Source organism: Psittacula echo (genome assembly GCF_963264785.1).
Source record: "Psittacula echo genome assembly, chromosome: 1".
NCBI classification, from domain to species: domain Eukaryota; kingdom Metazoa; phylum Chordata; class Aves; order Psittaciformes; family Psittacidae; genus Psittacula; species Psittacula echo.
In genome coordinates, this window is record NC_137735.1 from 64,592,713 (window position 1) to 64,617,025 (window position 24,313).

General features: G+C 35.9%; 1 protein-coding gene across 1 annotated transcript in view; it reads left to right on the plus strand.

Annotated features, from left to right (window-relative positions):
• Positions 1-5,436: 5,436 nt before the first annotated feature.
• The window catches only part of LOC308232779 (uncharacterized protein), a gene marked incomplete at both ends in the record, with an annotated part of 67,108 nt that continues 48,231 nt past the window's right edge, over positions 5,437-24,313 (plus strand). The window contains 3 exon segments of the mRNA XM_080638908.1: positions 5,437-5,441; positions 6,548-6,598; positions 6,600-6,726. Of these exon segments, the coding sequence (XP_080495034.1) occupies positions 5,437-5,441; positions 6,548-6,598; positions 6,600-6,726 (183 nt within the window).

The window sequence follows — 24,313 nt, forward strand, 5'->3', positions numbered from 1 at the left end:
GTAACGTCAGATATCTGTTCTTTAACATGGTTTGTTTATTGCTGTATTTTAGGAGCAGAGGAATTAAAATGGCAGGGTCATCAGAGGGGGTTGTAGTTACCCACTTCAGTTATTTACCGGTTTGTTTTGCTTTTGTGGGTTGTTTTGGTTTCTTTTTGGTTCGGTTTTGCTTTTCCTCTGAGTCTTTTACAGATGATGTATCCTTTATGAGGTAGCCAGATCAGAAATACATCATAGCAAAAACTAAACACCCTGATTTTTCAAGTGATAGCAAATGTCTGTGGGTTTTGTGTTTTCATAATTCATTGAATGAAAGCACTGTTAGAATTATAAGTTAGAAGGATGGAGAGTAGTCATTGAGGACTTGGAAATGTGAAAATGCGATTTCCCCTTTTAGAACCTGTACGTCTAAACTTAAAGCAAAGTATTGCTAGGTTCATCCTTAACATTTGCTGTTACTGATTAAGTTGGGTTTATTTCTTTGAACATTTAGGTTTGTTCAGTAAAGATCTAGGTCCTGTCTAAATTTAAAACATTTTAAAGTACATGTACAGTTCTTGAAATAGATGGCTGTTATAAGCTGTGTTAGATTTTACCTATCTAATTCACTAGATCTTTCTTCTGTCTTTTCAAATTATGGTAGACTTCCAAGTCAATAAAAAGAAGAGCACTGCATCAAGTGCTAAGTCAGAAAGGAGGAATATGAGGTTCTTTTTTCCTATTCATCATTGGTAAAAATGAGAGCAGATGAAACAGATGTACTTTCAAATATATATTTCAGTGGGTTTTTTTGATAATGAATGTTGAAAACTGACAAAGGCATTAGAAAGCATAAGTAGGTCTTATTCATACATTTATACCATTTCCATGTAGAATCCATAGATTCTCAATGTCATTAAGTTACAAAAACTCAGAATGGTGATTCTGGATTCTACGTGATGAATGATAACTGATTGTTTAATGTGCATATTAACTTCCCATTAACATCACTGTAGCATCAGTAAACTAGGCAAATTTTAGTGTTAGGCCTTGAGACCGACTAAACTGGGCTTACTGAGGTTAAAAGTCATGTCTTCAACTGGAAGTGAAAGCTGTTGTTGTGCCTGTCCTTACAGCTCGTCTTCATAACTCCATGTTGTTTCACTGTCATATTTTTCTTCTGTGTACACCCTGAGTGAATAATTTGGGATGTTCCTTTGAGTTTAAGCAGTGTTTCATCACCTTATTAATTTATGTCTGCATGAATTGTAATTAGCTGGTCATCAAAATTCTGCTCAGCCATACATTGATTATGTATATGCATATCTTCAGATTTTATTTGTAAAGTGATAATTTCTGGATTGAGAACATACTGACACTTATGAGTAATCACTGGGCTCCAGTTCAGCACTCCATCTGTATTCAGCAAAACACTTAAGCATATGCTTAATTTTAACTTTACCTCAGGTAAGCATGCAATTGCCTCCATTCAAATTCAGCATAGCATTTTAAGTATGTGCCTAACTTTAAGCATATCCTTAAATCCTACTAAAGCTAAAATCAAACACATCCTTAAGTGTCTTCATGAATATGGATAACTACTGAATGAGGTTTAATGAAATGAACTCTGTTGGCCACTAAATAGCAAGAAATGCCTGGCCATGATTTCATTAATGTCCTACAGGCAGAGAAAATATTACAGAGGAATAAAACAATCTACTTGTGCCTTGAAATTCTAAAAGCTAAACTGTGTACTGTCGAAGATAAAGTATTATTTTATAAACTGTGGGGGGTCTTCCTATCCCTTAAAGAAGTCTGTATCAGTTGGAAATCAGGACTTCATTCTCAGTGATTCATTAAGTTCAAAATGTTCAATAAAATTCTATTTCAGGCTTTAAACAAGCCATTTCAGATAATGTATCTAAATCTGTTTAAATTAGTTAAAATTACAAATGATCATGAGAGTGCAACTCGTCACAGAAGCAAAGAAAATGAGTACAGGTAGTAAGGATGTTACAGCTTTCAGCATATTTTCTATGGTTTTGTTGTATTTTCAGTGCTGAAGTGTTTGATTCACATCACCATTTTTTGTTTCAGTCCATTTTCACTTTTGCTGCTTTCAACCTCTATGATCCTTCTGCACTATTTATGTGAAAAGCTCTGCTTTTTTTTTTTCTTCAGATCCTCTCCTATTGCAGTTCACGAAGTCTTTCAACAGTAGGCTGTTAATCCTTTGCAGATTAATATGATTTCAGTGATAATCCTTTCATTTGTTGAATTTTTAAGACATATAATCATTAAAGAAAGTGCTTGACAGATTTTCCATTGAAGTAGTACAAAGCAGGTGATATGTCTTTAATGTATGTGGGTAGCACTTTCTGTTGCTCATTTATAAAATTAAATCTGTGGGTGAAGCATATAAATCTAGGGTTAGTTATTAGTCTTTTCCCTTTGGTATTACAGTCCAAATCCAGCCAAGGAAAAAAACTGTCAGGGGTTTGCAGACAAACCAGGGTTAGAATATCTGTTTGAATGCTCTTCGCAACTCCACTACTACTTTTCATATGGAGTAAGGGTCAGTTTAGGTTCTATCCTGAAACTGTAAAGCAACAAATTCAATATATAGAGAAAAAGCAGGGTATAATTTGACACGTGAAATTTGCCTTCAGGTAGACCATAGAATGTAAATGATATACAGGAGTTATTCCAGCTCTCTATACAAGGCTAATTCTTGTCTTCATGTAAGCTAAACCTATGATTGAAATACTCTTCCCCAGATGGAACTGAAGTCTGCAATTATCTAGCAATAACAGCGCACATAAATCTCTTGCCATAGAGTTTTTTGTTTGCTATTGATTCCCAGCTCACTGTCCATGCCTGTCGTCTTGATCCAAATTCTTTACCACCTTTTTTGTCTTCTTTTTCCTCTGATACTTCCTGTATTGACTTCTTTCTCATTTTTCTGTTCTTTAATGCCCACTGTTGAAAAGATAGGAAGAGAAGGCATGGGTATTAAAATAAAGTGATACTGATTACACATTTTAGTTAAGATCTCAGAAGCAATGCTTCAAAGTTAATATACAAACAGTAGAAATTCTTTTAGCTAGAGATCTGAAAAACATTGAAAGTTTATTGAAACATCTGTTTAAACAAATATATAGTAAGCGTTGCCTATCATATAGACTTAATTTTTGCTTTTATATACTGGAAACTCATAGATACTTTAGGCAGGAGGGAAAGGAAGCAGACACCACAACTCTTTAAGAAAATCAGGTCCTGAACTTGGCAAACCTTTAGCTGATTTTGTCACATATTTGCAGCTTTAAAATGATTTGGCCTTTGCAACAGCCAAAATAAGTGTCCTTTAATCACTTCCAACCTATTAACAGATGGGCAAACAGCTTTTATAAATGGGGCATACAAAATACTCCAATATCAGCCAAAACTAATTAGTAGCATTATCTGAACCGAAATTTGTAAGTGATGGAACATATATTAATTCAGATAAACTGTTTGATAGAAATGCCTTTTCAAACATCATGCTTAGTATTTGTTCTGCTCTAATATGTTCTAAACACTTACTAAATAAACCCCACTTTTCTTTTTTTCCCTGCTAGCTATTTTCTTCTATTAAAACAATAAATATTCCCATAAAAGTAATCATTACAGATAGTGTAACTGGGAGAAATCATGTTAAGCAAGAGGTAGTTTAGTGTGCATTTTTTGTGGCATATAAGAGAAAGATCAGTGTAACCTGAATACAACCTTAAAATAAATTAATCTTTCAGAACAGCACAAAATATTGATATAAGACATTATTTATACAGCAGTGCCAGAGAATATTAAATGTATCCGTACACAGCACTATTAATCAGAATATGCAAATTGCATGAAATTAAATTGAGTTTATAAAAAAAAATTGTCACATGTATAATTCAGTAGGAAGAGCCATTCAGTGCATTTCCATCAGATCAAAAGCATGAATTTGATTTTACAAAGACATCTGTAGTGCAGACAGCTGCTGTACCTAAGTGAGGATTTGATTGTACAGTCGATCTTTCAAAAAGCCACTTGGCCGTATCTTTCATATCATTTTTATTATCATGGATCTAAGAAAAAATGTAATGGTTTCAAAATCAGAGTTGTTCTGAAATATGCTTTCATATAAAAATAAATAAACAAATTTCTTAAAGGCCAGGTTGGACAGGACTTTGAGCAACCTGGTCTAGTGCAAAGTGTCCTTGCCTGTGACAAGGGGGTTGGAACTAGATGAGCTTTAAGGTCCCTTCCAACACAAACAATTCTATGATTCATGTTAGGAAGACTTTCTCTCTTTCCACCCAAGTGCCCCGCCTTCCCAAACTAGCCTATGCCTACCTCAACTTACATAGTGATTTAGGGATCTTGCTTGAAAAGTCTAACTGTACCTGGAATCTGACAGAAATGTGAAAAAAAAAAAGTTAAGAAAACATTTCAAACTTTTCTTCCTGTAAGATAGCACATTGGGAGCTGCTTTCCCAAGCCACATAAGCAATTGTCTGTGATAAACTTTTTCTCAAAATCTGAAAAAAAAAAAAAAAAATCTACAGAGATACTGTGCATATTATATATGCCCGTGTATCTAATAAATGAGGTGGTTCTCTTCCTGTCCATCTCACATAATGCTCCTTGGTCTTCAAAGATGGTGGATTTGATCAGTCCAGATATGCAACCTTTGGCACATTCTCATGTCTCCATGTAGATAGGCATCACTTGCAAACTGGCTAGATCTATCTAGAAACACGTTAATAAGTCCACTCGGGGTATTTCTTTGCAACCTATGAAACTGTAATTTCTTTGAAAACCTATGCGCAAATTAAAATGCTGCTGTTCTCTGATAGAATCTCTGTGAAAAGTAATAAATGCACAGCCTCTTCTGGTATGGAACTTAATTAAGCTGCTAGAGGGGTCACTGCTTTGTTCAGTGGGAAAGGTTAGAGGGTGCATCAAGTTGTGAGTGGTGAAATGGTGGTCCCATGCTGTGAAGTTATATGAAATACCTGAAAGACATTTTAGCCAGTAGAGATCAAGATTGATGGAAGAGATTTGTCTTTGTGGCATAGAGTGGAATGATGAATAAGTGCAAATGATATTTTTTAAACGTAAGAAGATGGTCTGATTAAAAATCCTGCAGGCTCTTGATTAGAGGGAGAAACTGCTACAGATACCAGAAAATAATCAGTTTGGAATTAATAATCTAAGTTATTTTGTTTAAAAAACCACAATATATTATAACCTCAAAACCAACCAACCAACCAAAAACAAGACCAAAAAAAAAAAAAAGGCAAAAGACAAGATCTGAGAAATACTCATCTCAGTTTTTCAAGCATTTTATCTGACTAGCACCTTGCTTAATTAAGATCAAGCATCAATTCAATGATATTTCAAGCAGATTGGTTTAGTCTTGGCACAATCTGGATGTGGTAAGTAAAATTACAATTGACTTTACAGCAGACAGCTACTTATGACTTGAACTATACAATTACTATTTCTATTTCTGTTCACAATTGTACATTCAGAGAAAAAGAAAGCTCTAAATATGGTGGATGAAAAATACTCAGCTACATTTTAAATTTCTGCCAGTTACACTGCTTGAAATTCAAAATCTAGAATTTTTATTATTCATCATATAGATTTTGATCATTTCCTCAGCATGGGACATAGCGAAGTAATCATATAGGAGAACTGGAAAGATGGAACTTTGGAGAGTTCCTTTCTACTCATCTGTATTAAGAACAAGTTGAGAGTTGTCAGGGGTTTAAAATTACTTTGAGTAATTTTACTGTAGCAAATACATGTACAACAATTCAGGTTTTGAATATCTTGGCTTTTCTGGTGTTCCTGCTATCTTGTTTTGACAGGAAAATCTAACACAGTATTTCCAGGTGTGTTCTGAAAAGGATTGGTTTCAAGACATTTCTATGTTCTTGTAAAATCTTTTTTCTTTTTTGGGGGGTGTGGTGGCATTTCCTGGCAACTATAATGAGTACACATTAAGAAAATCAATGGAAGTTAGTATTCAGATAGAAGGCACTTGAAGGTTTCAATGTGTTTTTCTGATACAGTTCGAAAGTTCGTATTACCAGTTCAATTGTAGGAGTTGCTAAGCAAGTTACTTTTTTAGTCTTACTCAAATTAATTTTTTTAAAATAGTGTATTTTCACACAAAATATGACTTTCTGTGTTCTCCATTTCGTAAAAAAGCCTGTACAGTTGCATAGGAATCCAAAATGTTGAAAATAATAACTTAATCCTTACAGTTTCAAAGCCATGGGCATTGTGCAAATCTATGCAGCTGCAGCAGAAGAGTTGGCAAGCAGATTTGGATGCTAATTCTGTAATCGTAGATGGTAAATGACCAACAGTTCTTTTTCAGTCTTTTCAAGCTATTCATGTAAATGAAAGGATTCTACGTGATTCTGTAATTATTTTAGGTGCATATTACAATTTGTCTTCTAGAATTTTGATATGTAGTTCAAGCATTTGTCCACCAAACTGAAAAATTAATATTCTGTACTTTGATTCCTAGTGACAAACACTTTAGCCTTCAAACTCAGAAAAAAAATGTAACTCACCTGGAAGTCTGTAGCTTCTTGTGATTGTAGAAAGCATCCTAATGGCAGAAGAGTGCTTAAAGCAATCATTTGCATTCAAAGATACGTAAGAGGGTGGCTTGAAGACAGGGCACTCACGAGAGTAAAGATTAGGGTAATGTCTTGAATGCTTAATTCATGTACCACTTATATTCCAGTAGTGTAAGAATTCCTTATTATTATTATTTTCTATAAAAATTTCTTCACAGAGAGAGTAACCAGATATTGGAACAGGCTTCCCAAGGAAGTGGTGGGATCACCATCCCTGGATCTGTTAAAAAAATGTGTAGATGAGACTCTCAGTGATACGGTTTAGTGATGGTCTTGGAAGTCCTGGAATAATCATTGCACATGATCTTAAAGGTCTTTTCCAACCTAGTTGATTCTACGATTCTAATTCTATGCTCAGCTAGTCTATCTCTTATGGCTATTCTGCATCTTCAAGATTAGGGAGAATTCAGTGATAGTGAGTGCTCTGTGGGGACCTATTTTCATCACTTGACTTCAAGAAAGCTGTCTATTAATTTCTAGAAGAGAATGGCCTGTGTGACATTTGATCCCTCTGCCTTCAGAGAGTCTTGATGTATATGCATATTGTACTGTTAATCCTGGGGCTTACAGTTTTTCAGGTAGAGAAAAAGGCTGTAACTAACAGACTGTTTATTGCACTCTTCTTCTCCCACTCTGTTTTAAGCTTCAATTACTGAAAAAAAAAAATCATGGACTATAGTATAATTACTGCTTTTCATGTTTGTCATCTGGTATTGCTAAATGAAATGCCAGTTCCTGAGAAATGACATACTAGAATGCTGTAATAGGCATTATCTTCTATCTCAGAGTTTATGCGAAGTTAAAAGAGCTTATGAAAGTTGCAGGTTGAGTGTTAATAGAGGCTGCATAACTTCAGTAAATATTTATTTTTTTTCTGGTGATGTCTAAGCCTCCTATCCAAGAAGTATACCATAAGAAAACTTGCACCTAATTCAAACGTGGGTCAAGTAGGAACTAAGTTTTCCAGAATTCTAAAATAGGGTAATAAAAATCAAGTCATATTATTTGGTAATCATCAACTGTTACAAAATATTCCATCTCTTTATATACTGGAGGAGAGGAAGTTTTTGTCACTCATATAATTAATGATGAGGTGGGTCGGCATTTCTTGATATCTACTCCTAGGCTGTAGGAAATAAATATGTATTTTTCCTCCCAAGGAAATATTTTAAATCAAAAAAATTAATGTTGAACATTGAAAATTAATGTTTTAAGATTTTCTCACAGCTCTTAATTCCACCACCTCATTTGTTTATTTAGTCACCTTTCACTTGTTTTTTACAGTAGTGAAAGTGAAACATATTTGTAATTACAGTGCACAAGTCAGTCACAGACAATCCCTACCAGCAGTTGTAAGGTGCTACTGTAAAATTATAGCCTGCATTAATATCGAGCTGGTGTTTTGCATTTCTCTACACCACGTTGGTATTTTGAATTAGAGGACCAGATGGACGAGACAAAATATAAGTAATTCCATTTTTTAATATAGTTATCTTTTATTTTAATTTCAGTGGCCTGTGTATTCTTAAGAAATATTCCATGTCTGTAACACAATTATTTAAAAATCTGTGGTGCAAGGAAGATTTCGTTTCTCCATATGCACACCTGCACTTCTAAGATGTCATTCTGCAACTGCAGAACTATAGGATTTAGCTTGAAGAAAGAAATTCTTCTGGTCACTTGATAAGGAGATTAGTTAATTTGTTAACTGTTAAATGGTTGGCAGTGTCACAAACTGTGAGGAAGAGAAGATTTGTAGTGAGATAGTAGGTGACAGAGTGCAAAACTGAGTATCATCACAATTTTCTTAACACTTCATCCTTTTCATTCATTTTTGACAAGATTTTCTTTTCCCTAGTATTATTGTCCTATTGTATTTTTGTGTTATTATGTAGAAAATGAATAGCACTTAAATATCTCCCATAAAGAAATAAATACCTTCAACTGTTAGAGAAATTCTTTAAAGAGGATCCCTCCGTAGATGGTTTTTTTTGAGCAATCCATGTATTATCCATTATTTTATTCATGGAACTACTTTTTTATACATACTTTTGTTTCCTGTTTCCTCATCAGTTTGATGTCTCACTGTACAGTTAAGCAAGAGCTGTAGATAGCTATTCATCTGTATGGTAGAAAATTCACAGACACACAACAGAATAAACAGCAATGGTCAAAAGAAGCATAAATGGCAATATCTTGAAGGCATAATCAAGGAGGCACAGACACAAAGGCTGCTTCTCCTGATACATAAGCAGAGCAGTGTTGAAAGAAGAGGAAATAGTTGGCTAATACCAAAACTACCTGCTCCTTAGCTCCAGATGCTCTACTTACTCCCTTCTGCCTTCTTCTGAATGTTTCTATTTGTGTAGTTCTTATCACCCCAAGGATTATATGAAGATATTGAGGAAATAAAAAACAGTTTAGACTGCAAAATTTAATCTAAAGTTCCTTTTTGTCTGATCTACTGCCCTTCAAAATCCTTTTCCAGAGTAAGAGGTGGCCATCTCATCACAGAGGTTATTTGAGATTAGATGAGTGCGTACAGTAGAAAATAGCTTTCCTCATGGAAAAAAGCTTAGAAAAAGAGGATTAGTATAAGTTTCCAACCATGCATCAAAATGTGATACTGCAAGTTGGACTTATGTGACTATTTTATTTTAATTTTTTTTTATTTTTATTTTAAAATAGGCATTAGCATTGAAAAGAAAAAAAATATTGCCCACTAAGTACTGGAATTAGTCTCTAATTGATTCTTCTCCCTTTTGAGCTTGATATATATTAATTGCTTATATCTTGATCCCTATTTCCATTCAGTCCTTTAATTCTGCACTCATAAAGCTTTATACTTCAGGAAAAAGTAGAAGGATTGTAATACTTAATTTGAACATATTCAGTGGGTAGGCTTTGAGTCCCCTCTGACTGCTTTGCTAATGCAAATCATAGAATCTGAAGATTCACGGCATAGTTTCAGTTTTGACTTCTAAATTCCATAATCCGGTCTTACCTTCCAAACATCGCATAAGAAAAAAAAGTATATAGATAAAATTTGATTTTCCCTCTGTGTTAGGGGAAAAAAAAAATCAATGCAACCAATTAATTCCTAAAACATAACCCATAACATAACTCCTAAAAAGGTGCATTCTTATCCCAGGCTGCATATCTCATAACAGACTGTCTAATGATGGCTGACTGAAAAGTTTTTATTGCTCTTCACACTGTAATGGAAAGCTGGTTGATGGTTGAACCACTGAAGCTTTAATAGGAAGTCTTAAATTTATACCTTCATAGTCTCTTTGTTTGTAGATGTGGTAAGATGTATTGTCTTTTTTTGTTGTTTTATATTCATAGTTTTTAAAGGTTACGGTGCAATGTCTGCCTTAAAAGGCAAACGTGTTTTTCTGAAATGTTAAATTCACACTAATTTGCTGTACTTTGAAGAAGTAAAATTGTAACTGATTAAGCCCTTCAAATCAACCTAGAGTCTCATTTTCCTTCTGGCTTTTCTTTTTCCCAGGGCAGTCAGTGGAGGATCCTGTAATGCTCTGCTCTCAGTGTAAAGCAACAGCAGCAGCTCCTTAGTGAGACTTATGGAAATAGCCTCTTCATGCACCTCACAAGTTGAGATGGGAGATGCCACTTGAAGTTTCTCCTCTAGCACTTTAGTAGCACACTTTTGTTTTCTACTGACATACATAGGTGCTATGAACCAAAGCTGGTCTAAACATGAATTTATGTTACCTCTGTGGCTTCCATCACAACTGGCTGATTCTTGCAGACAGTGATCTTCTTTGGAGGTTACAGTTCCTTTATACATAAAAGCAATTTGAAATAACTCTTAAAATATAACTTTATTTAGTGAGAAAACCCCCTGTTTAATTGGTGCTGTTGCTCCATTAATAACCTACATGGGGTTTCTTTTTACCATTTTTCATATATGTTCTTCCATATATGCAGCTTTGTTCAAGCTGCATCTTTGAGAATGTGGTCTCTTGGAGTGGCTGACCAAGCATCATACTTGCACATTATCTGCTTCTCAGCATTGGCTCCTAGTAAATGCAATTAATTTCTCATGGAAAATCATGCATTATATGTCATTTAGGTCACATTCCTAAGACAGTGTGAATAAGACCAGGTATTTTTAGTCATTTGCTCCATCCCCATCACTATGGTAACAGGAGATTTTGTGACTGTGAGACAGATTTCTGTCTTACATCCTAGATTTGGGAGACTATTGCTACTTTTCACTGTGTTCACAGACAGACTAGGAAAGGTTCAAGTTTCCCTACTCATTATTTAATTTATTTCGAGTCTCTTATCTATGAAGTGTTATCAAAGCTTGTTCAGCCATTTGAAGCAATGTGTAGGTTTCTTACTCATTTTGAGTTTGAAACCCTCTCAAATTATGAACATGTAAATCATGAATAATTGCTGAAACGTGGAGATGTGCCTGTGTCTAAAGGGCACCCATAAAATGATTTTTAACAGGGACACATTTTGAATAAATGGCACTTATCTGTAAAGTGCCTTCTCTTTTTCACTTTTATAATACAAATGTTATTATTTCTGAAGATAAGTTATTAACAGAGTATAACCTTCCTAAATAGCCTGGGAGAGATGTTGCGACTGGTTGAATGTTTTTAATTGCTGAATGCTGATTTGATGTAACTGTCTTCTGTGCCAGTGCAAAGCATCCTATAATATCAGACTACCTATGCAAGAATGGAAAGATAAGGGAAGAGGGGAATATGTGTCTGAGCAGGATCTATACTGATCTTTTTTGAGTGAACACTGCATCCTGTATGGCCATGCGACTGATGAAGGTTAAAACAAGAAAAGGGACCCTGGCCTTGTGGGTCTGAGCACAGGGATAAAAAAAGATTCAGATTTTCTCATGGAAACTTTTCCATTTCATACTGTTACTGTTGTCTTTTTTTTTTTTTTTCCTTTTGATTTTTTTTAATTGAACTTAACATTGCTGAAAAACAGGGCCTGTGAAAGTAAATTTTCAAATAAAATGTAAACACAGTAAGGATTTTCTCTGCAATTGGACCTTCTGAGCTGCCTCTACTAAAAATCAGATTTTTCCATCTTCATATTTATAATCTCGATAACTAGTCTTGTATTTACACAAAATATGCAGTGTTTAGGTTAAGGTTACTAAATACCACATATTCTACTTGAATTTGAATCATTGCCTATAAGCCATCTCAATTTATATCAGTTTTGTCTCATTGATGATTGTTCTGAACTGCAGGGAGACAGTAAACCATCTCTTCATTTAAGTACAGAAGTGTCCAGAATTTTCATTATTTAAATTTTAATATGCGTGTAGAAGGTGAGAGGCTTTTTTACATAAGCTTTTAGCTTGCAGTCTGATCTGGCTTGATTTGAAATGATAGGTGATAGTGAAAAACAATGAACTCTAACAAACATGTCAAAGCAATTTGATTTCATTAAAATCATTGCCAATTCCCTTTCAAGCTGTGGACAGAGAGGGGAGATACAGAAGGTCCCTGGCATGTGCTTCCTTTCAAGAAGCTAATAGAGGGTAGAAGAGCAGTCCCACTCTGCCCTTGTCACAACCTGGGGTTCAGAGCTTGATTCGTGCTGAACCTCCATAATTTTTCAGTCCTACTGGGCTGTTCTACGATAACTGGTCCCTGTTACTAGGGCTTTTGTAAAGCTCTTATGTTTTTGAAGTTTCAGCTCAAAAATGGCATTGTCTGACTGAAGCTTTCCTCAATGTACCCTTCAGTTATTTTCTCCCTCAATTCTTCCTTACTGGGGTTCGTATTTGTGACATGTTATGCATAAATTTTTAAATATAAACAACCATAATAGCGATTACTGTTGCAGTCATGCCAGAAAAGCCTTATTTATAGAGCAGGACTCTTCTGTGTTGAGCACCCTCCACATTCTGAAGAAAAATATGCTTTCTGCTTCACTGACGGGAAATTGCCTCCTAAACCTGTTTATTTTAAAATATAAACAAAAATCTTACAATACAAACAAATACAATACAAAGGAAGCTGTGACTCATGTAATACGAACAAAGGTGTAATAGCTCTCACATCTGGCAGAACACAATACTCCGGAGTTTCTTTCATTGTACTGTTGGTTTGTGTCCTCCATACCTATGTAGTAATGAGCCGTGAGGCTTATGTAGGCTATCAGTATGATCATTTAAGCCAAATATAACATCAAGAAATTTGAGTTGCACTGTGGAAGAACTCTACAAGAGTGTTAGTGATAATGAATAGATGCATTAATAAAATGTCTTAATAGAGCAGTTGCAAATCTTTGCATTTCCTACATATCTTGCTGGATCAAGGCTAAATGCAGATCTGATCTAATGATTTCTTCAGGTCTTGCAGACTGTGTGTCATTCACTATCAACTGTAGCAAAAGAAAAAAAAAAGTATAGTATATCCCTCTCCCTGATTGCTGAATCTCTTCACAAAGAATGATAGATTAATATGAGTTTAAAAAGTTAAAACCTCCCGCAACATTCAGTATGTTTGTCAACAAACATGCAAGGATCCCTGCTGGATCCAAAAGTTATGTAATCAATATTTGTCCTTAAGCATCCTTTCTAACTTACCACACATATACAAACGTAGAATCATAGAATAGTCAGGGCTGGAAAGGACCTTGAGATCATCTAGTTCCATCCCCCCTGCCATGGGCAGGGACACCTCACACTAAACCATGTCACCCAAGGCTCTGTCCAACCTGACCTTGAACACTGCCAGGGATGGAGCATTCACAACTTCCCTCATCAAGCCATTCTGGTACCTCACCACCCTTACAGCAAAGAATTTCTTCCTTATATCCAATCTAAACTTCCCCTGCTTAAGTTTTAACCCGTTGCCCCTTGTCTTGTCACTAGTCCCTAATGAATAACCCTGTGTTTCTCTTTTCATTTTTTCTTTTTAAAGGAAGGTAAATTCAGTACTTAAGAACTTCATTTGCTTGAGCGTTTTGCTGTTAGCATATTATCAGTTTACTCCTCCTAGGGTTGGCAAATCAGAACAGGAAATTCATTTTGGCTTACCTGCATAGCCCAGAGTACCCTAGGCCAGCCACCAACCTTGTTTTAACATGGCTAAAATTTTAGGGTTTTGACATTAATAATAATGTAAAACCTCTTTATAGATTTACTAAGTTGTTTTGATGATAATAAAGTTGAGACCTAAACAAGCAGAAAAAGTCCTGCTTAGTTGATGAAGAGAGTTTTTTTCGAGTCTGTACATTTTGCATCACATTAGGATTATTCTAAAAACCTACTTTGGAACAACAATAGAACTATCTGAGAAGTGAATTTCCTCCTTAAAATTCTCCCTTGCTACAGTGTCTGCAGAATAGTTGACAACAGTTAAACTAGTACTATGCTGACACTGCTGCCTGTCATCCAGACTGATACTGTCTTATTTATATTCTCCTGTCTTGTCTCTTCTTATACCTAAGCTATAAATTCTTGGACTGCCTTTTTGTTCCATCTGTGTTAGAATCTGGCACTGAGGGTCTTGTTCTGTGCCTAGGGCTCCTGAGCACTATCCTAATACTAATAGACTGTACAAATGATGGATTGTTAAATCTGCTTTAAAGAAAGTTGGGGAATTTTTAAATTTAAATGATGGAACTTAACTACACCCATACAGGCAGAGTACAAGTCCTTCTGTTTGACTGGTTTTCTATGTCAGCTGTGTCTCTCTACCCCCAGATACAATACCATGGTGAACCCAGTGTCAGGTTATGAGTGGAAGTATGACATGATTACAGTACTTATCCATTAGTATATGGCCAGTGTGGAACACAAAACAGTATTGATGCTGGTCTGACTTCTTCTGAGACCAGCTGGCTGAAGATTAAGGAGAGAAAGGACCTTCCCCGGGCCAGCATTTCTCATTGCAAGTGCTAATCTCAAATTTGTGGGATGTAACCTCTTGAATGAAGCTTAGGATGTTTTTTGCTTTCTCTAATGACACCATTTAGGAACATTGCAATAGAGTGGCTTGATCAAGTTGTCCATCTTCCCTCTTAGCTCTTTGGCTTGTATCCTGCCCAGAAGAACAATTTCATCACACCACATCCCTTTCCACCTGGAAATTTGTGTTTTTATTAGTGTCACTACAGGGAATTTATATTTTTATATAAAAAATAGTGCCTCAGTTTGCTTATACATTTCATGCAATATTATCAAGTGCAATTAATTCTCTTGATATAACAGATCACACATTTTAAAGCCTTTTTAAATGAGTAAGTAAATTAGCATGTGTGCCATACTGAAATGGTTCACAGCTACAATGCTGCTATGTCTATTCGGAATTTGCAGACTCTGTATCTAGGAGATTTTCCAAATCACCAATTGGTACGTGTAGGCACTCCCCATTTCATTATTATGGACAAACATGAAAGAATTCTAGCAGTGTGCACTCACTGATTTGTCTTTAGCTTTTCCTCATCTGTTTCTGACCTCAAGTTTTCTCTTTGCTGTAGCTAGATCACTATTTACTTATTGAAACCTCTGACTATTGGTGTGTTAGTATCCAGATGAAATGAAAAATGAAATGCCTTTCATTAAGAGAACTCATCAAGTTCACTTGTGTCTTAATGTCATTAGCTTTTTACACTTTTTTCATGTAGAATTTGACTTGAGTTCCTTAATTGGATCAACTGTTCTTGAAGGCCCACCAGTACCAGTGGAGTCGGTTCATCATCTCATATCATTGTATGCCAGCATATTTGCTAAAGCGTTTCAGGATGACATTTGCTCATTTTGCAATTGCTACCTGCCCTTCTGTTTGTTGTCCTCTATGGCACATGTCTTTACAGATGCCTAGACAAGTTCCTTCATTTATGAGCATTAGATTATTTCTTTCTCAGTTTACTACTTTGCAATTTATTGAATTTTATCTTTTTGACTCTGAGCCATTTCTCCAATTTATCAAGATAATTTTTAGTTTGCCTACTCTCTTGTAAAGTGCTTGTAACTGCTTCCTGCACAGTGTCATCTACAAGCTTTCTAAGTGTCTTCTCTATTCCATTATCTTCATAGTAATTAATGTAAATATTGAATAGAACCAGACTCTGGACAAACCTCTCTAAGACCTCGTTTTATACCTCATCTGAGTTTTGACAGAAAAGTATTTATCTAACCTTTGAGTAGAATATTTTGATCCCTAAAAAGAAAAGGAAAAAAAAAAATTTCAGCAGAAAATATGAGCTTAGACATTAGGTAACTATTAAGAGTTTCACGAATTCTAGCATAGAATAGCAGTATATGGAAGAGAAACTAAATGTTCACCATTTATTGATACAAATATGTCTTTTACATGATTTAGGAAGGTTTACTCTCTAAGAATACATGAAAAGATATATCATTGCAATACTCTTGGTCAGAAAGATATAGATTAGGTTTTAAAAGTTCAAAGAACTTCTTGCTGCCTGTGAGGAGATGGACCATTGATTTAACTATATATATATATATAAAAGACATATAATATTTATGATATATTTTAGTACAATGCATCTATATGGATATGTGGGTGTAACTATAGGGCATATAGAATCTATTAAAGTTGAACACTCACATAACATATATAAAATAAAAAAGAGCTATATCCAGTAAAAAGAAATCTTGCCAAACCCTATACTCCAAGATCTCTTGGCAAGGCAATGAATTTAAAGCATTTAGACATCTTATTTGATATCTTTGAAGGTAGAATCATTCTAATATCCATTTTATGTATTAGTTTATGGATTATGTTAGAGTTCCATCTTTTTTTTTCTTTTATCCATACTTTTAAGGCAAAATAATTTTTCCAATGCTGCACAGCTATGAAAAATGTAATTAAAGAGTACTATAGCTATGTGAATTCTATCATTTAGGCATTCTGTGTATCAAGACTTATCACAAGACATTTGTTTAATTTTGGATTATGATCTTTTCACATTCTGTTGTTATAACTCTATATGAAGTAGTATTCCTTGATCTAATGAGTAATTAGATTTTTTTTCCTCTAAATTATCTTTTGCATTCTATTCAGTAGAAGGATTAGATACTGGTCTGGCTATCAAGTGTTATATCTGCTCGATCAGAACTAACACAAAATATCCTCTTTAACCCTATAACTTTCCCGCAGAATTACCAGTCCTTCTACCAGCATGTGATTTGGCTATCAATGTTTGCGTTTCTCCTAAAGAAAACAGACTTGGTTTTAAGTTTTGGTGATGAGCAACTTTTTGGTTTTCTGTTATTTGTCTTGCTGGGATTAAATTGGTCTCAGTTCTGCTATTCTACCTGAAGTTGCGTTTTAGTGTTGTCTGTTATCCTGCAAGAAGCTATGCTTCTGCAATGAGGACGTCTATCATCGTGACCATCATTGTTGCATTTTTCTGCTCTGGTTCATGAATTACTATTTTCATTTCTTGAAGTTGTACTGAATTACTTGTGGTAGTTTCTTTTGAACTCATTGTTTGAAACTGCACCCCTTCCATTGTATGCCTTTTACATAATGTTGTGATAATCATACAGCTTCTTGAAACAAGGCATCTAGAACATATGTGGAGGATAACATCCAAGATGTCTCTCTGCTTGTCGTAGTTTAAGCCCAGGCCGTAAATTAGAACCACGCAGTCTACTTCCTCTCCCCCACACCTTTCTTCCCTCTGCTCCTGGAGGGATGGGGAGGAGAATTGAAAGAATGTAACTCCCACGGGTTGAGATAAGAGCAGTCCAGTAACTAAGGTATAACACAAATCACTACTGCTACCACCAATAATAATAATGATAAAGGAAATAACGAGGGAAGAGAATACGATACCACCCGCCGGAAATGAGCCCGACAGAGCAAAGGGACGTGCCCTTCCGGGTAACTCCCAGTTACATCCCTGGGCATGATGTGCTGTGGTATGGAATACCCCTTTGGTTAGTTTGGGTCAGGTGTCCTGTCTCTGCTTCCTCCCGGCTTCTCCTCCTCCCTGGCAGAGCATGAGACTCACAAAGTCCCTGGTCAGGGTAAACATTCTGACCAGCAACTGAAAACATCGGCTTTATCAGTATTATTCCCAGGCCGAAAGTCAAAACCACAGTGCTGCACCAGCTACGAAGAAGGAGAAAAACTGACTGCTGCTGCTGAACCCAGGACAGACACATATAAACATTTGAAGATGTATGATTAAAACAGAAATGCCATTTTTATTAATTTTGCTGTCTGTCATGGCATAATGTCTTTGTCACTTTAAAATAAAATTACACCTAGCTAACAATTAAAAGTTATTTAGACTTTCAAATCTTGATCCTATGCTTCCTGCTTCCTGCAGTTGAAAACAAATCTTCTGCTGGCAATATTTTTACTTTCAGAAATGACCAGGAAGCCACTGCCATGTGAAAACCTGTATTTCTAAAATATAAGCCACTGCATTTATATTGCCAAGTTTGTATGGAACATCTGTACATGGAAGAAGTGGGATTTTCTCACAGAGCTATGTATAGACTGTGTGACAGATTGTGGTTTTGTACCCTTCAAAACTGTGGACCTTTAATCATTTAGGGCTGAATTAGGCTTTTTGTCAAAGCACCAGGAAAGAAAAATGCTTATTACATGGATTCTTCTTTACATGTGGATGTGAAGTAGTTCAAGCAATACTTCATGCAGGGGAAATCTACATGTACATTTTCTGTTATAAATACATTGTCAGTGATACCTTAACATAGCATCTCATTAAATATACGGGCCTCAGATATAATTACTGAAATGACAGGGAAAGGGAAAAGTGCAAAAAGTAAAGGTAACTATCCAGAATTATCTGAATATGAATCCTGACATGTAAATGGATGTTTTGTCACAAAAAGTACAAAAGCAAAATTTTGAACAAAAGTACAAATAATTAAAATTTCACAAAAACTACAGTGCATGAAATTTCAGTCAAATAGTGGAAAATTTGGCATAGCAGATGCCAAATCTACTAGTAGTAAGTCTTCTGCCACCTTTAAAGGTAGGAATTTCATTAAGATTTAGAGGATCACTGTTTATAACCTTGGCTCTATCACATGCAAATGTGTTTCTAATTTACCTTCAGACTTCATCTGTGGCCTAAACGAATTTGAAGGCATATAGTTATCTCTTCATCCCAGTGTTTGTATATAGGAGGTAGTAAAGTGCACAGAATTTTTATACTTATTTTTTTCTAGCTGGTGTAAGTTCTCCATCCCTTTACATGAACATAAAATTGAGGTAGATCTTTTCTTAAATATTCATAGGAAGTAATGGACCATGGTGCCTTGTGGAAAATCGAAGATAGAATAATATGTGTAATAGCTGTTTCCCTGACAACGAATTTGTCAATCGTCTTAGGAGATCTAGATCATCAATGTTTTCCATTTACCCTGTCTTTTAAGTATGTTGTCTCCTAGAAAGAGTAACTTTCAGCTTGCATAGGTTCCAAATATTATATACTGTATACAACATAAATATGTACAACTGGCTTAATAACCAAAAGCAGTTTAACCTGCCAGGCTATCAAAATGCCCTTTGTAGAATATGGTGGGCTTTGGGTGCTTTTACAGAACATTAAATACAAAATCATATTTTAAGATGTGCAGACCTCACAGCAGCCTTCCAATCTCTGAAGGGGCCTACAAGGATGCCAGAGAGAGACTGTTCGTCAGGGACTGTAGCAATAGGACAAAGGTTAATGGGTTTAAACTTCAAGAAAGGAAGTTCAGGTTAGATATAAGAAAGAAGTTCTTTACTGTGAGGGTGGTGAGGCACTGGAATGGGTTGCCCGGGGAAGTTGTGAATGCTCCATCCCTGGCAGTGTTCAAGGCCAGGTTGGACAGAGCCTTGGGTGACATGGTTTAGTGTGAGGTGTCCCTGCCCATGGCAGGGGGGATGGAACTAGATGATCTTAAGGTCCTTTCCAATCCAAACCATTCTACGATTCTATGTGAGCCAGGTCCAGCATTAGGACTTGCTCTCTTCAAAAGCGATGGCTAAGTTCTCCTTAACTGTAATGGTGAATGATTAGGGCATAACACAGGAGACTCAGAGTTAGCTCCTATATGCCATCTAAATGTTCCCTGCCACCCTGCTGTCCTCAGTTAATTTTTATTAACATGGGAAATGAGGTTAATTTATATGAACTATCAGCCAAAACTTTGAAATTCTGGTGTCTTTTCTTAGTTCATGTCACCACCTGAATGTTATTTAAACAGCTATTTTTTCATATTTAATACTGGATAATACTCTGGAGGCCTCTTTAAAACAGCTAATGTTCCTTTTGGCACCGAAATCCATTTACCTTAACTGACTTCTGTTATACTTCAATCTGATTCTCAGAGTCACAATGGTAATATTCATTTTAATGTCCCAATAGGCTCTTAGTATTCATCAAATATTTGATTTACATTTCTAATAAGGCTTATGGAATGCACAAACATGAAACTCATACTCTGCCATGATTCAAACTACTGTCTCTTTCATTAACATTGTGAATTATTTCTCCAAAATAATTAAAATCTGTAATTGAATATACTAGAATAGTTTTGGAAAATTAGTTTAATTATTCCAGTGCTTCTATTTGGAAAGATCACATAATTCATAATAACAGAATAAGCAAATAAGAATTTACTCTCCCAGAGACCTTTTGTTTATAATTTATTGTTTATAGTTACCTTTTAAGAAAACATATGTACTTGAAATACTGTGACCTGAGACGCTGTGGATGTCCCATCCTGAGCAGTGCTCAAGGCCAGATTGGATGGGGCTTTGAGCAACCTGGTCTAGTGGAAGGTGTTCCTGCTCTTCTACTAGCAGCGTGTTGGAACCAGATGATCTTTAAGGCCCCTTCCAATCCAAAACATTCTGTGATTCTATGACTCTATGAAATGCGTATGCTTGTTAAGCAAGACAGTTTCACTGGAGTGGAGGAACAGGATGGGACATCAGTACAGTAAGAAAAAAATTGGTATCTTAGTAACCTGAAAAAAACAATCAAACAAACAAACAAAAATAATAAAAAATCTTCAAATTGTGGGGCTCTAACTGTCCCAGGGATCCCAGTCACCTCTTTGGAGTGATGCAAATGGTACCTTCTAGGGACTTGCTCACAGCAATGGTTCTGTCTAAATTCTCTGAGTTATTGGACTGATGCGGTGTGGGTAAGCATAGGGCATGCACAGCTATACCAATGCACTGCTCGCACGTCTAATTCTAGTTATACAGAGGGTCTGTGGGTGAATGGCTTCCAGACTGGTAATACTGCCATACCTAGAAGCTAATTCCTCATAAACTACTCATTCCTGTTGTGTTAATCCCTCTATGACACATTTCTCTTGTGATGCACCCAGTACATCTCATTCACAATCAGCACTGATTCCTGTTTTTTTGATTTCACCATGGTTTGAAGTGTTTGAACTTGTAAAATTGTAAATGTCTTATATGTGTGTTACTTCAGGGGTTGCTTTTTCTGCATGATCGAGTATCGTTTTTAGCTCTGCAGGTCTAGCTCTTAAACCAGGACAATTCCACCATGTCAGCACATGTGTGGAACCTGGACTAATTAGCATTGCTGAGAGATGTGGCTAATTAGTCCAGACTTAACACAAATCTCACCATGCTTTTGGGAGCTTAGCTAGTATTGCTGCATGGTAATATGTCAGCCTTCTAATCCATTCACAGTTCTCCGGGGGATCTCTGAATGGACTGGGTCATCAGCTATGCCCTCATACAGCTCCATTTTTGAAAGCTCTTATGACATGGAAGCTCTTAGGTTCTCACCAAGTTTGACCCAAAGAACTGACAAAGATGTCCAAGATGTTTTACTTATTCTAATTTTTGTTTCCGTATTCAGTCTGCCAACATTTCCTGTTCAGTTCATGTCAGAGGCTCATCTGCTCATCCAGACTCCTGAGCTTTCTGTTCTCTGTCTCACTGGCTTTGGCAGGTGGATCTTCAGTGGCAGAGTCCCTTTTCCAGCCCTAACAGGGCCACAGGCTCTGTGCAGTGTGTAGGAGACATAATTCACTACTGTTCCTAGTTTTCATGTTTTGACTTGATCATTATGAAGCATCTGAGTGCTGAGACAGTGAGCTACGCAGAGAGTCAACTGCTGGATCAGGCACCCGCCACAGGTGTCCTTTGCAACATCCTTCCCAAACCCCATCAGGAAAAGTGGGATCGGATTTTTTTTTGTCTAAAGGCAATGATCTTCCACAGTAGAGATGTGAGAGGAAAGGAATAGAATCTGTTTGATTCCACTTCATTTTAGTGTGTTTCAAAGCACTGGCTGGTATTTGTCACCTAACTTCATATGGTTTCCCATTTGGCTCCTGTAAACTTCATGAAATTGTTGCAGACTGCAGCATAGGAACGACAAATAAAAGTCATGTGAGGGGAAGATGGGGGTCATAGTAGGAGAGGAATAGTAGTAGGCTGCTTCCCTGTGTTCTTCCCTCCAGACAAACAATGTTAAGTGGTTGAATTGCCTAGTGGATATCACTCTTTTCATTTGGCCTTATTCCATAGATTTAACCAAACTAGACAGTGATTATTAATAATAAGTGAGATTTTAATAGGTCTTATAAAAATACTGTTCCATGTAAAGATTGCTGATTTAGCCCAAATAGAGCTATTACAACAGCTGTGAATAATAACATTTTTTCTGAGGAAGTACTAGAGTTCAGACAGCTGGGGCTGTGTGTGTGCACTGGGGGAAGAAAATAGCTTTTATTGTTGTCCTATTATTTCAAGAAAGATTATTGAGTAACCTAAGAATTCTTGGAGCTGTTTAGCACTTTCCCCGTTCATGCCAGAGAGAGTCACACATTTAGTGCTAATGGGCAGAATGCAGCTTTATGACTTTGCCTGAATATTTTCCCTGAGATGACTTCCTTTACTAGTAAAATCACTGGCAGAACCCTTCCTGTTGGTTTTAATGAGAAAGGATTGGACCTTTAATAAGCATCACAGTCACGTAAGCTTGGGGTTTGTTTTTTTAGCATCGTGCTTTTTAAGTGTTTTTAGTTACTGCCTGCAGTGTATACAGCTGTGAACTTGGATAATAAATAAGGATTATTTCTATGAAGAAACCTTTGGCAGCAATTTTTGCTTTGCTGAGGTAAGCTGTTAGTCATCTGCCACCAAAGGGTAATCAGCTAGATTTTAAATATTGCTGTGTCTTTCTACTTTTACTGTATTTTTGATTAGTCAATAAATACATGTTCAGTCTATTTCCAAAGCCCAGCAATCAGTACAGACACTGAAAAGAAACAAACCAACAACAGCTAATTGTGAAGCTTTTGGTTGTTCTAAGAAAAGGTTGGGCTCACTTAGAAATTAGTGCAATGTGGTAAAGCGTCATTATGAGAACATCACAACAAAAAAATCACGTTGACAGGTGGCAAAATACATTCTTGAGACTGAACAGAATTGTTCACAGATAGTAAAAATAAAGTCAGAGAAACTGTACTCCCTGATAATAAGGGTGAATTCGAGCTTGGGTAGCCTACAGGCAAACACAGTTTGGATTCAAGAGCCTAAATTTAGGCTTCTAAGTCCATATTTAAGAATCTGACTGGTTTTCAGAAGGGCTTAATACCAAGTCAAGGAGACTGCCTTTTGTAATAAAGTAAATACAGAGATAATAGAGGAATCATAATTTTCTATTCTCAGTTTTTATGAAATAATTCAGAGCCAAACATACTTAGCTTCCTAACTCTTCCTCCTGAATCCCCAAAGAAAAAGTGCTGAAGAAATCTGAGAAAAGGTAGTAACAAAATATACTGGAATTGTTCAGCATATTGAATGAATAAAAATGGCAATGGCCTGACATGGTTAAAAAACAATAGATATATTCTGGCTTGCAGGTAGAGATCAAGGAAATTAGCAGTTTGGGTTCTTACCTAGCCAGAAAGAGACAGAGTTATTACTTGCATTACAGACAAACGTAGCATGTGCTCTGTTAAGTCATTGGATATACTGCAACAATATACCAAATAAAAAGTAATCATTTAGACATATCTAAAGAAACTCTCATGATAATAAGGAACATTGCATTTCATCAGGTATTTTTCTTCACCTCTACTATTTTTTGTACATGGTATGGATGTACAGAAGGACATGTGGACTTTCAGTTCAAATCTGGTTTGAATAAACCTCTACTTGGTGTTTTAACTTACAAAGCCTTTAGCTAATAGCAAAAGATTGGGCTGCATAATGTTGCTTCACCTCAATGAAGCATTCCTTGTTTAATAAGACTTAATCCATTGGAATAACTAAGATCATGCCTGTTACCATGTTGCAAAGTCTTTCTCTTTTCCAGGAGGAAATTTTAATTTAGAAAAAGGTCAGATTTGATTATACAATAATAACAGATACAAAACTGGGAGCACTTTAAGGCCCATGAATAAAACTTTTAAGATAAACTGCTTGAATATTTCACTTTGAAGATGTCAATCAAGTTTGTAACATAGGTATGGATGCTTGCAGATATTCTGCTATTGATTTTCCACTGCTATATCTTCAACAGTGCACGAACATGTATGTCATACAACATATCGAAGGATAGAATTTAAAGTTCATTTAGATGACAACTTTTCCTTTATTCCACTTTTTTTCAGGCTATGACAATTTTTAGGAGAAAGCTGT